This window comes from Prionailurus viverrinus, chromosome B4, assembly GCF_022837055.1.
Source record: "Prionailurus viverrinus isolate Anna chromosome B4, UM_Priviv_1.0, whole genome shotgun sequence".
Taxonomy (NCBI): domain Eukaryota; kingdom Metazoa; phylum Chordata; class Mammalia; order Carnivora; family Felidae; genus Prionailurus; species Prionailurus viverrinus.
Genome location: NC_062567.1, coordinates 58,009,519 through 58,023,283, shown reverse-complemented (window position 1 = coordinate 58,023,283; position 13,765 = coordinate 58,009,519). Strand labels below are relative to the sequence as shown.

General features: G+C 38.6%; 1 protein-coding gene across 2 annotated transcripts; it reads left to right on the top strand.

Moving 5' to 3' along the window:
* Window positions 1-1,899: 1,899 nt before the first annotated feature.
* On the top strand, window positions 1,900-12,168 carry MANSC4 (MANSC domain containing 4). 2 transcript variants are annotated; one of them, XM_047866254.1, is made up of 5 exons: window positions 1,900-3,397; window positions 3,510-3,657; window positions 3,857-5,107; window positions 7,625-7,759; window positions 10,371-12,168. In XM_047866254.1, exons 3-5 carry the CDS (start codon window positions 4,879-4,881, stop codon window positions 11,009-11,011), a joined length of 1,005 nt encoding a protein of 334 aa, XP_047722210.1. In that variant the 5' UTR covers window positions 1,900-3,397; window positions 3,510-3,657; window positions 3,857-4,878; the 3' UTR covers window positions 11,012-12,168. The 2 variants fall into 2 exon arrangements, with proteins under 2 accessions (XP_047722210.1, XP_047722209.1); XM_047866253.1 differs by having other exon boundaries at window positions 1,900-3,657.
* Window positions 12,169-13,765: the final 1,597 nt, after the last annotated feature.

Here is a 13,765-nt window from a genome sequence, read left to right as displayed (position 1 = left end):
CTTGCCTCATTCATCTCTCTCTCTCTCTCTCTCTCTCTCTCTCTCTCTCTTTTTAAACTGGGAAAACCTCTAGCTTTTCACCTTATTTCACCTGGCCTTTGAATCATTACTGATAAAACTCCATTCTCAACCAACTTCTCACACTTCTGTTTTCAATGACGGTGCAGTCAGGACATTCATTCTAAGGCTCTTAGTGGATGAGTGACCATGAATTTAGCAACCTCTTTGGAAACATAAAGTGCCAACTCTGGTTTTAGGTCTTAAACTGGGGAATTTTCCTGGGAGGCACACCCTATATCAAAGAGGCTTGGACTTGGGATTTATTTGTGCCTCCATCCACGACAATGCCAGATTCATTGGGTCAGCCAAGAAGAACAGGCTCTTAGTCTCTTCTCTGTCCCTTTAGAATCTTTCACCAATGATGCTTTTGTTTCCAAACGTCATAGATATGCCTCCGACTGGTATTTTCTTGCCTTTTAAAAACAGACCAAAAAAATCACTATCAAAGAATGATGCGCATTAGAAAGGCAATTCACGCACAGTAATATTATCAGAGTAAGATCAGCTTGGACAGGGAATCTGGGGTGTGAGTCTGACAATACTGGGCACTGGACCTGTAAGCTTTTTTGGCCCTCATATGATAGTAATATCATTTAGAACTGGAAGTATCTTAAAAGATCAAATAATTTTTATAACTCACACAGTAAGCTTCCTGTTCAGCTAGAAATACCAAGTCAAAGCAATGTAAATTCACTTAAAAAAGTTTTAAATATTCTTTCTAAGCCTCATGAAAATATTGCTTATATATAACTGGTGGTGTAATTTTATAGATCTGTTATTGGCTGGTCAATGAATAATAAAGACTGGCCTCTGTGGTACAATGACTCATTTCAAACACTTTATAACATGATCTGGTCAAAAATCAAGGATGGTCAAGGGGCACCTGGGTGGCTCAGTCGGTTAAGCGTCCGACTTCAGCTCAGGTCACGATCTCTCGGTCTGTGAGTTCGAGCCCCGCATCGGGCTCTGGGCTGATGGCTCAGAGCCTGGAGCCTGCTTCCGATTCTGTGTCTCCCTCTCTCTCTGTCCCTCCCCCATTCATGCTCTGTCTCTCTCTGTCTCAAAAATAAATAAACGTTAAAAAAAAATTTTTTTTTTAAATCAAGGATGGTCAAACACAGCTGTTCCTTTATGACCTAGAATGAAAAAAAGATCTAAGTAGAAGATGTTTATCAGAGTGTTGCTTTTAATAATGAAAAATTGGAAAACATAATGTATAATAGTAATAGTAGCTAACATTTACTGAATGCTTATTATATGACAGACACTTGTCAGTACTTTTCACAGATTACAATACTATTTTTTATTCTATTATACAGCTGAGAAAGCTCAAGTGCAGAGTAAATTTCAGTACATAGGTAGAATGAAATATACCATAGAGCTGTTACAACTTTGGATGTACATGTAGAGCTTTCTTTAGAAACGCTGAAATACATAATTTTACAGTGGATTCTTTTTTTTAAGGGGGGAAGGGGCAGATGGAGAGAGAGAATCCTAAGGAGGCTTCACACACAGCTCAGAGCCCAACACGAGTCTTAGTCTTACAATTGTGAGATCATAACCTGAACTGAAACCAAGAGTTGGACACTTAACTGAGCCAGTCAGGCACCCCTACACTGGATTTTTTTAAAAACAGTTTCTGGAACAGTTTGAATCCATTTATGTAAAATTGTATTCATGTATCTATTTTTTTTAATTTTTTTTTAACGTTTATTTATTATTGAGAGACAGAGAGAGACAGAGCATGAGCATGGGAGGGGCAGAGAGAGGAGGAGACACAGAATCCGAAGGAGGCTTCAGGCGCTGAGCTGTTAGCACAGAGCCCGACGTGGGGCTTGAACTCACAAACCCAGCGAGATCATGACCTGAGCTGAAGTCAGCCGCTCAACTGATTGAGCCACCCAGGCTCCCCTCATGTGTCTATTTTTTATAGATGTGTCTAGAAGAATGTTAACCAAAATGTTAAGATTGTAAGACCTTGAATAGTGCTTATTTCTTTTTGTACTTTTATGTATGGTTTGGATTTTTAAAGTGAAATGTATATCAATTTAATGAAAAGTAAAATATTTTAAGAAAAATTGTGTTTTTTAACAAACAAAACTGAAATATTTTCCTTTCATTGAAGCATATGGGACAATGTAAATGAGTTTAAAGTAGCACAGGTCTTCAAAAATGTCTCTATTTAATTCAGATTGAGCATCTTTGTGTAGGCAAAACTTCCATTTTACATCAGTGTTCTCCAGACATCTTAGGAAATCACCTGGGACACTTATGAGACTTCTGGTTCTAGAGCACCTGAATCAGGCTCTTGGAAGAGATTAGTTTTTAACGGAATAATCCAATATTTGAGCCCCTCAAGAGCACCGAGTTGGAAATAAGTACAGCATATCACTGCATTGCAGTAGTGTGATGGTTCTGAGTATTTCATAAAATTTGTACAAAGGCTATATAGCAGTATTTTATTCAGAGTTGCAGTTGCTTTCTGGTTTCTGCAATTTCATCTCACGTGGACAAGTTTTGAGACTAGACGTTTCTGGGCCATTATGGATTTCTCCCTCTGCCCCTGCAGGCCAGTTTCTATCTCTTCGTTTCAGAATACTTGGCTCCAAGAAGATCTGGGTTTCCAGACTGAATGTTTATGCAATCACCAAAAAAATTATTTTAAAAATTCTAAAGCACACTTCTATATTGGAACTTATAGATTCTTTCAAATACAACTTTGATCTTCACTTGAACATCATTGGACAGCAAAAGGATTAAACAATTGTGGATTGTTCTATTATCCCTGCAGGATACATGAGACCTTTAAGGAATTATATATCACACGAAAGAAGCATTTAATGTGACTGAAATCCATGGAGGTTAGAAGGTTAGAAAGCTGACTTTCTGGTTTATATCCCCAGGGCATCAACTAATTACAACAGCTATGGAATCTTGTGGGGAAATAGGGAGTGATCTTTTGCTCCTTTCCTGTCCTTTGCTTTGCCATTAAAAAATCTCTCTTCCCTCTCCCTTCGGAACAGATGGAACAGTCTGATCATCTGCATGTAAGCAATTGAAACTTGCTTTCTAGGAGAAGTTCAATAGAATAAAGTATTTATCATTTTCAATGTAGTTTATGTGGCTTATGAAAGATTAGGAGTTAATTCATGATATATAATGTTGGCTTGGGAGAAAGTGACACGTTTTGTTTTTAAAGTTATTCAGACTTATGAATATTTTCATCTTATTGATTCTTAAATTTTATGTTTCTAAAAATCAAAGGATATGTGAGCAGCTATAATTATGAAACAGGTGGAGAGATGGAATTCAAAGAATATTAACATTTTTCTGTCAAGTAAGTGAATGAGTCATTGTGCAAAAGGTATGAAAGAAACCTAGACCACTGGATAGAAAAAGTTTCATCTTTTCCTCTTCTTCTTCTTCTTCTTCTTCTTCTTTTTGAAAAGAGCAGAACAGTACATTATGCCAAAAGCTGATTTTTACTTATACTTTGCATAAAAATGGATACACAAAAGCAAGAAGAGTTTGATGCTTTGAGCTAATTTGTCATTTTGGACATCATCACAGGATATGGAACCCACAATCTTCACAAAAGTAAGAGGCCATTTTTGCTGCCTTTAGTATCTTTTTGAATGTTTTGGTCTTGCAATTGAAGTAATTTTATTAATATTTAGACCCGCGTTGGTCTCTGTGCTGACAGCTCAGAGCCTGGAGCCTGCTTCAGATTCTGTGTCTCCCTCTGTCTCTGCTCATGCTCTGTCTCTCTCTCTCTCAAAAATAAACATTAAAAAAGAAGAAGAAAGAAAGAAAGAAAGAAGAAAAGAAAGAAAGAAAGAAAGAAAGAAAGAAAGAAAGAAATTTAAAACCATTTCATCATTTCCCGAATACACATTTCTTGGCAACTACTTCTGCTTCAAAGGTACTATGCCTTCATGTATATGCTTCACAAAAAAGGCTCCTTTATAACATGCAAACACGAATATCAGAAAACAGATTAAACAGTCTCCATTTTGAACTTCTTCACAATTTCCACTGTAATGCTTTTCATTTATGCTTTTTAAAAGAAAGCTTGTGGCTGGACTTTTTTGGTGGGGGTAGGGGGTCGGGAGGAAGCCTAGCTCCAAGAAATGACCAGGATCCACATTCAGTGTTTTCAAAATCACTGTAAAATTAAAATTGGGGTTTTTTTCTTTTTCAGTTTCATTTACTTTCACGTTTTGTTTTGTGCACAAACCAGTGCACAAACTGGTTTTCTAGTGAACCTGAATACTAGAATGTAAATTCAAAGGGAAAAAAAATGACTGAAAAGAAATCTTCAGTCACAGGTTCCTTTAAAGCTATACAGAAGTGCCCTTACAAAAACATGTCTTGTTTCTGGTGAAATGGATCCTTCTTTATCTGACGTCAAGTGACTAAATTATTGTTTTCCTGAGAAAGACTCTTGGCTAGGATTTCCATTTGTCTTTATATTTACTTAGTGAGAGGTGTCTGTGACTATTCACTTTCACAAAACGAAGAAAAGCAGAGGAGAGAATCCATGTCTTCAAGAGGCTAAAGGACAGAGTATCGAAATGGCCTGGAAAATGTTCAAAATTAACGTCAGAAAGTCAAATGTTCACCTAGGGCTCAGCCGGGGAGAAACGAAAGAAAAATCAATATGCAGCCAAAGAATGGCTTCATTTTTCTAGAAGGTGACCCTCCAAGAGAGTCCCTCAGCAACAGCCCCCGAGTTCCAGAAACTGTCCAGAAGCCTGATGGTCAGCTTCAGCATCTGTGTGGGACTCAGGCTTCTTGCCCAGTCTTTATAGCAGCAAAATGCATGCGGCAGTGGTGGTGACCAGCGTGACACTGCTCCTGAGCGTGGTGCGGGCCTCTCACTCTCTCTGCTCACCCACCATTTTTTACAGAGACTGCTGGATCCGTCGCTTTCCGGGTCTTCTGATTGATCTGGAGGAGTCTCAGAAGCTGGGAGCTCAGTTCCTGAAGTATTACTCTGAAGGCACTGGCCAGAAATGCAGCAGGAGCTGCTGCCTTAGGAAGGATGGTAAGTATTAATGATACGCCTGTGCAAAAATCAGGAGAAAATTATAAAATGAAGACTAAGTAAGGGCCCCTAGGTAGAGGTTCCAGAGAAAAGATGAACAGGACTAGGGGAGATGAGGGAGAGACAGGGGATGGAAGAGTGCAGGAGAGACTCAGACTGTCTGGGTCAGTGCTGGCTCAGTTTACAAATCTGGTAATGACCCAGAATGCCATGGAAACTATAGGCAACAGAGAATCTTCTTTTCCTCACGAAAGGGCTAAATGAAAATATTTCCTTGAGGGTTAACTAACAATATTTCTTAGCCCCAAATATGGCATATTTGGTTTCAAAAATATCATTTCCCTTTCAAAGTTCTTTCAGTGATATTGGTATTTCAAGATTTCGAAATGTGCTTGCTGTGTTGACTAAATGTGGGCTGCACTGAATAGGAATTTAGATTGTGATCAATGTTTTGAAAGACATAGGCAGATATATGTCAAATAGCAAAAAGAAAGAAAAACGCATTTTCAAAATAATCTGATTTTTTTTTTTTTTGGTCTGAAATCCAGAATCAGGGTTAAACATCATCCATGTAATATGATCAAGGTTTACAATTAGGAAAACATTTCATTATTGCAGAATTTCAAGTTATAATTGTCTAAAGACTTCTTCCATTTGTTTTTCATTTTCCCAAGATTTTAAAGTTACTTGGAAAGAAACAGCAAAAGCAACACAACACTTGAAAATAATTCTCTTGCTTATTCCACAGTTTCTTTCCATGGTTTGACACCGACTTATTAATTGCCAATGCTTCCTATCCAAGTATGCATGTAAGATTTCTGGGATGCAGACTGAATCTACTAGAAGGGTATAAACTGACCACAGTGTGAGAAGCTGTCCCAGGCTAAGCCCTCAAAAGATAATCAGGCACAGAAGAGAACAATTAATTTATTAAAGGGAAATATTTCTGAGAAGGTTGCCATTTCAGATTTTCACCTTAGAGATGCTTCTGATCCCAAAAGGCTTGAGGGAAGGTAGGCGAGGGGGGATACGTTTCAGCATTTCCCCATGGCATCAGTTTACCTGACTGTCCACCACAGGGAAACTTTGTCTTCTGGACTTCCAGGGATACTATAAGCATCCAGTAGAATTCCATGATTTTAGAGCCTCTGTAGCTTCCAAGTTGTGGTTTTCTTCCTCCAGAAGAAAGGGCACGAACACACGTCTCTGTTTTTCGCTGGGAGCCAGAACTTTAAAAAGCCACAGTCGGGCAATAGCTAACCTGCTTGGAGATGAAACTCTGAGGTGTACACGAAGAGGAATAGAAAACATCTTTCAAAATTATTCTCTACGGCATCAGCTACTTGCTCATCAGAAATTTAGATGTCTAAATTTAAATGTATTTTAGTCCTTCCCCTTGAACTTGACAGCACAGTCTTTGGGGGATGTATTTGTCTTCTGTAATGGATTAGCAAGGTATTATTAATTGAATTCTGTCCTATTCTTTTTCCTACTGAAAAACGAAAGAGTGCAGAAACGTGAGCTGTCCTGGAAGCAATGGGGGAGATACAACTGCCCACAGTTAACCTTACACAGAAGCAGCAATTCCACCACAGCCTTAGGCATAGTCTGAGGTCTGATAATCTCATGCTACCCCTCTATAATCTTCTTTTATTAAAAAAGTTGATACCGTTGGCCAATGGATGTTTCCCAGCACATGCTTCCTCCTCACTGCAGCAGGAGGGAAATCTGTATTGCCCTCTCAGGAGGACAGACTGAAGACTGGCACTCCACAAATCCAACTTAAGGTTTTCCAGAAATAGTATGATACATTGTAAGGAGCAAACTTACTTAGTAAAGGGAAGACAGCATGAGTCAGTGATGTACCCCTACTCAGTAGAATTCCAAATCCTAACATCCCTGATGGTCGACTCTCATCCTCTTTAAATGACACTGAATAGGCTTTTCATTGGATGTGATTTGCAACATGGGGTTAGTGCTCCCCTTTAATCAAGGTCAGGGTCGTGTTCACCTGACCTGCTGCCTTTCCACCATCGGGCCTCTCCCAGTAATGCTGTTTTTGCCTTCCCACTACTCCCTCTTTTGTTACAACATTTGTCACTTTATTTTCTTATTTCTTTCTCTGGTGAACTCCAGTACCTTAGCATTCTGAGACGGCAACACATCTAGAAATCTGATATGTATAAATCCCCAGAGGTTTCTGTAGCCAACTGATCTTTTCATGAACATAAAATACTGGGATTGGGAAATGATTCTGGGTGACCCTATGTGGAATGGAATGTGTGAAAGATGAGAGAAAATTAGTGTATAGTTTTTTTTTTTAAAAAGGCATTTTCTGTATTCTTACAAACAGTTACTATAGTTCACAGCGTTCTATGAAATATCTGAACGTAGCCTTGCAATGTATTGCTTGCTGTTAATCCAATGTTCTTGAAAGAAACGTAAGTTACTCAGAGCTCATCAAGCTGGTAGAAACCAAGACCACCTGCAGATGCACTTGGCCTGTTTTCCTTTCAGTTTCCTGTAACGTGGCTGTCTTCTACCATGATCCTATTCACGACAATGTCAACTGCCTCCATATTCACTGCCCAACATTGGAGAGCTGTGTATTAGAGCCTGGAACCAGTGCCATTTTATACAACATAACAGAAGGTAATGATTTATGTATTTTTTTTTGTATTTTGAAGAATATTGACAATATTCTAGTAGAGACATATAACCTAAAAGCTACTGTTAATAACAATGTGTGAATCCCTGAATTGTTATATCCCAGTGATTTCTATCTGGAAAGGTTTTGGGCATCCAGGGAAGAAAACTAGAAGGATATTCCCTTTAGTTTGGGATGTTCAGCAATGATGAGCTCATTCCAGATGATCACAAATCATACATGATTGAAGAAGAGCTTAAGCGTTACATTTATTCCAGGGGCCCCTAGCAAGCGACAAAATGGGCATTTCAACTGCAGTGGCTAAGGATGATACTAGGAAATAAAGAAAATTGCTTAATGGCAATTTTGAGGTCTACTGACACCACACACAAGGATTCTACAGAAATGGATGTCAAGGACAGGGAAATGTACTTACTAACATATGTTAGCATACCAATGGTCCCAAGATAACCGGTATATTTTATTTTAGAAAAATACCCATTTAAGTGTCCCTTGCTCATGTATATAATCTCAGGGCACAAATTGGTAAAGATGAAAGGATCGATTTTTGTCATCAAAATACAAAGAAGATCAGTTTTGTCATCAATTTGTACTTAGTGAAAACCTAATGCTTCAGGCTGCGTGAAACATTGCAAAAGATTGCAGCCATATCTCTGCCCTCGAGTTCCTTACAATCTAGCTGATGTGACAAGTCTCACAATTAGTGTAAAAAGTGGAATTGCATAAAAAAACGTGTGATACTTCCCCAAGTACAAGTACCCAAAAGGAGACTAAAGAAAGCTAAATTCAGGGGCAACTTCATGGAAGAGGCCAGGCAGAGGCAACAGAAGGAGTGCAGCATCCCACCATGGAGAAAACAGGTCTATCTAGAAAAGGGGCACATTTGGAGTTGCAATAAAAATATGGGTAAGATAGGGTAAGCCAGGTAATAAAAAAAAGGGCTTTGGACAGAGTAGAGTTTTGGTTTGACTTTGACAGCAATAGTGAACCAGCAAAGGTATTTAGTGAGCAAGTGCCATCATGAAAGTGACGAGTCTGGCTGTCTATTTAGTCTCAGAAAATTATATGTAGGATGCAAGTTAGAAAATCTAGTCAGGGAGGCATGAGATCTGGAGAAGGTGATCGTAACTGCGACAAAGAGGAGGGATGATTACTAGAACATTGGGAGGGAACTGGATAGGGTGTAGTTACTTTTTGGATGAAGGAAAAGACGAGAGGAGTAAAAAATTGCTCTGCAGTACAAACAGATTCCAGCATGGGTGATGAAGATTCATGATGTCACCGAATGAGACAAAGAACCAGACGAAACGACTTTGGCTCTGGGAATGTTCAGTGATGACATGAGATGTCTAGGTGGAAACCTTCAGTAGAGCACAGGAGAAATGAGACCAGAGACCAAGAAAGAGGAAATCACTGGTGATGTGGATTTCAGTGCCACCGATGTAGTGGTGACAGTTGATGAAGACGTGTGTGTGTGTGGTGAGATGAAGAAAAAATTCAAGAGAAGACAAAGGACTGAAGATTGTGGAAAGTACACAACAAGTTAGGACCAAGAAAAGAACCAGCAAAAGAAAGAAAAAATGAGAGGCGGGCAGCCTGAGGTAAAGTACCAAGAGAGTCTGTGCTCCAGGGAGTCACGGGAGGAGAATTTTAAGGAACAGATGGCCAGCAGTATCGAGGATAAGAGCCTGCCAAAGCAATGAGACTGATCAGGAAATATAGAAAGTACTGATTACCTCAGAAGCATAATTCTGACAGAATAGTGAGGATGGAACAAGATGACAGAAGGCAAAAACCAAAGAAAGGAAATGGATGTTAGTATGTCCAGAGGGAGAGAGACAGAAACTGACTGATAGCAGGGAGAACTGGAAAGCTGTTGAGAGGGGCTCCTCCCACCCCCCCGCTTTACACATGGAGCAATGTTTGTGCATATTTGAAGTCAGAGGGAAAAGAGTTCCTTTACAAGGAGAAAATACTGAAGACAAAGTCAGGACCCTCAGGAACTGAGAAGGGATGAGACTGAGGGCTTTGCTCATGAATTCTGACACAGCTGCACTTCTTAGGCCCTATTTTTTAAAACTTTATTTGGAAATTTTTTATGGTTTATTTTATATTTGAGAGACAGAGAGAGCAAGAGCAGGGGAGGGCCAGAGAGATGGAGACAGAATCTGAAGCAGGCTCCAGGCTCTGAGCTGTCAGCACAGAGCCCAATGCGGGGCTCGAACTCACGAGCACTGAGCCAAAGTCAGATGCTTAACAGACTGAGCCACCCAGGTGCCCCTTAAAATTTTATTTTAAAATGCTCTATATCTCCAATGGCTACTGTTTTTTGCCATTCTTGTACTAACACTGTCTATTGTTACCCAAATGCCCAGGCAGACGCGAAGAATCCTCCATAAGCTAACCAAACTTGTTCACAACAGAAAGTGTCCTAGAAAGTTAAGATAAATTCAGATGTGGCCAGTATGTTTCTGAGGCCTTCCGAAATACGCAATAGTAGAACTTGAACTTAAGCTCAGTTCACCAACTCAGTGGCAAATCCAAGACTTCTCTAAGTCTTCTTACTTATAATAAGACTTCTTATTTGTCTTTCAGGTATAGATCCAGATTTGCTGGTTTTTGAACAGTCACCTCCCGCATATCTAAATACCCGTTCTTCATCTAACACAGGGGACAGACTAAGGATTCTAAAAGCTGCAAATTTAGGTAAACAACAAAGCACCATGATAAACCCAAAGCTACCGTCAGTAGAGGCACCATCATCAAGCACACATCGAGATTTGGTTGTAAACACAAACAAGACCAGGTCTTCCAGGGAATTAACCACAGATTCTCGGGCAAGCTTCATTTCCCTGAATGACTCCATTACCACAGAGGTAAATATGGTGTCACACAGTACTGATTTCATCAACAATCCAGATAACAAGACCGTTTCTCCTTTCTTTATGCCAGTAGACACAAAACTTTTTCATAGGCCTATTCCATCCAGACTCAACAGTAGCAAACAATTACTGAACAAAACCAAGGGGTACAACAGCAGAAACCACACATCTGAGAATGAAGACATGACACCTGATGGGGCATCTGTGACTCCAAATATGTGGCTGGCTCCAGTGGCCCTCTGTACCTCTGTCATCTTTCTTTGCTGTTGTATAATCATCTTGGCATCTGGATGCTGTAAAAAGCAGAGCCAGTCTAAACCAGGACAGAGAAACGTCAGGATCCAGGCAAATTAAAAAAAAAATAATAATAATAACACTCTGAAGGAGAACTCTTAATAGTAAAAGTTACAGGGAGATTGTAAGCTTTCAAGAGTATCATTTTTATTTTCTGTAAGACAAGGGCAGTTTGGTTAAAAAAAAAAAATTGCACAGGATGCCCACTCCTACCAATCTCTAAAAAAAGGCCAATGCTTGATAAATTTAACTGCTTTTTAAATTATTTCCATTTTTTGAAGTGTACCTTTTGCCAAAGTTCCAAAATTCTGACCCCTGCAGTTATTCAGCACTTCATGAGAGATATGGTTCTAAGTGCTATGCATGTATTCACTCATTGATTTCTTATAACTTTATGAGTTAGGTATGCTTTTATTAACCATTATAGTATTATTGTCACATTTTACAGATGAGGGAAATGAGAAGAGAGGCTAACTATCCTGCCTAAAGTCACACACCTAGTAAGTAGTGAAGCCAGGACCTAAAAGACAATCTGGTTCAAAAGTTCATGCTTGAAATCACTCTCAGACTAAAAGCCTCCATTTTCCCAAAGTGCGTGGAAAAAAGATACAGAGAGGAGAATACCATATATGTCTACTGTCAGGGTCAAATTAGTGTCATCTATGTTAATAAAATCTTGTAGTGGTTTGAACAGAAGAGCATTATTATTAGTTACTAGCCCATGTGCAAATGCTTCCTATTTTTATATAGGAAGGATTTACTGTTCAATTGATTAATTCTTTTTAATCCTAATTCATCTTCATTTTCTGAAGCTGACATGGCTTTAAATAACCTTGGTACTGGAATCTTTGAGTTTTGTGTTGATCTCTGTTGAATAAAGCACGGGAGTTTTAGTTTACATCCCTCACTTGTTTCTTATACATTGTTTCCCCAGGTACAAATATTAGCTGTAGATATTTCAGCTCTGTCAAAATTTTACACCTGATTTACCTCCCTAAATCTTACATTCAGACTCCTAAGTGCAGACACCTTTAATCCAAGTCTCCACTGATTTTAAACTTTAGGTCCTTAATCTCATTCCTGAAATTCTTCCTAAATGTGAGGACAGATATTAAGACAGCCAATAAGCATGAAGAATAGATAAGAGGAAATCCTATTATAGGATTAATAAAATAGTAGTTCTCTCTTCTATTAAAACAAATTGTCCAGTGGCTTAAGAGGTGGTTCTGTTTCTTTTTCTTGTTGTTGATACTGTGTGTGGTGGGGGGGGGGGGGGGCGGGGGGATGTCTATTTCTTTTTTAATGTAAAAAAAGAAATATACAAAATCTCTACCAGTGGCATATTAGCCACAAATAAAAGTCTGAAAAGAAAAAAAAACTCTGAAAAAAGTCTGGAAAAAAATTCACCAATTTATCCTTACTCGCTAGTCATGAAATTAAATATCATAACTTTCATCAATTTCATTCCTAATTCATTAGGAAAAAGTCCCATACTATGTAGGGAGGATATAAAGATTTAAATTATCCTTAAATTATATTTAAATAAATAATTCAAGACGCAGTCTTTAAATCTTATTTGTACATACAATCTTGTAAAAGGTTATTTAGTTTTTTAAAAAAATATATACAAGTTGTTTAAAGGTTTCCTGAAAAACTAGGGCTGCTAGAAAGTTTTTTCTTCCTAGAGATTTCTCAGAATTGGCTCATTCTCCAAAATTGATAGTTTTATAGAAATGACCATCATTTGAGAAAAAATATTTATCTTTGTAAGAAAACAAACTCACACTCCTCTTCTTCAGCCACTACCTTTGACCATGAGATAAACTGAGTAAATTTAGACCACAGATGTTACCAGCACAGAGTCAGCCAGGAAGCAAAAACTGGCAGGCCTAGAAACCATGTCCTTCCTGGAAGCCAAAAGGACCAAAGAGAACATGTGAATAGAATTTAAACCTTTCTTAAGAAACAAAGATTCTCAAGGTCCAGTTAACCACCAAGGCCAAGATTGTTACACTCAATTGCAAAGTAACCATGATACTGAAATCTTTCCAACATTGTAACGAGCCAGACCTCTTTTAAAAAAGTCTGTAATTGTCTAGGATCATGAAATACTTACCAATGTTAGGAAGAATGTATGCAAAGAAAGAACTAACACATGCTACAATTAAGAAAACAGATTTGTCCTATTTCTTAGTTGCCTATGTGTTTAAGCAACTTCTAAGTTATGTAACTTTTAAGAGTTTGAAGTCAGCAGTGACTATCAATGTAGCAAATATCCCCTAGACTCTTCATTATAAGGATAAATATGTTCATGTTCATTGTATATATTGGATCAATTAAAGGAACAAAGATCTGATTAATGACAAACAGTGCTGTTTAATTATTGCTAATATTACAATGACAACAACTAGTTTCCTTTTGAGGCAGCTTTGTGTTAATGTTATAGCTCCAAGATTTCGCCATTAGGCGTCAAGGCTACATTACAGCCTGTGTTCAGGTCAGTTGCCTTTAGATAGCCAAGCTGCAAAGGCTTAGAAGGTACAGTGCTCTACAAGATACCAACTTCTCTACAAGATAAGTTTGGAGGGGGGAGGTCTGTCTTAAAACCACACTCAGGTTTGATAATTCAATAGAATAATTCACAAAACTCAAGGAGAGTTGTTATACTCAAGGTTATGGTTACAGGGAAAGGATACAGATTAAAATCAGCCAAGGGAAGCAACACATAGGATGAAGTCCTGGAGGGTTCCAAAGTCACAGCTTCTCTGTGTCCTCTCTCCCTAGAGGCAAGATGGCATTACTTTCCCTGTACCA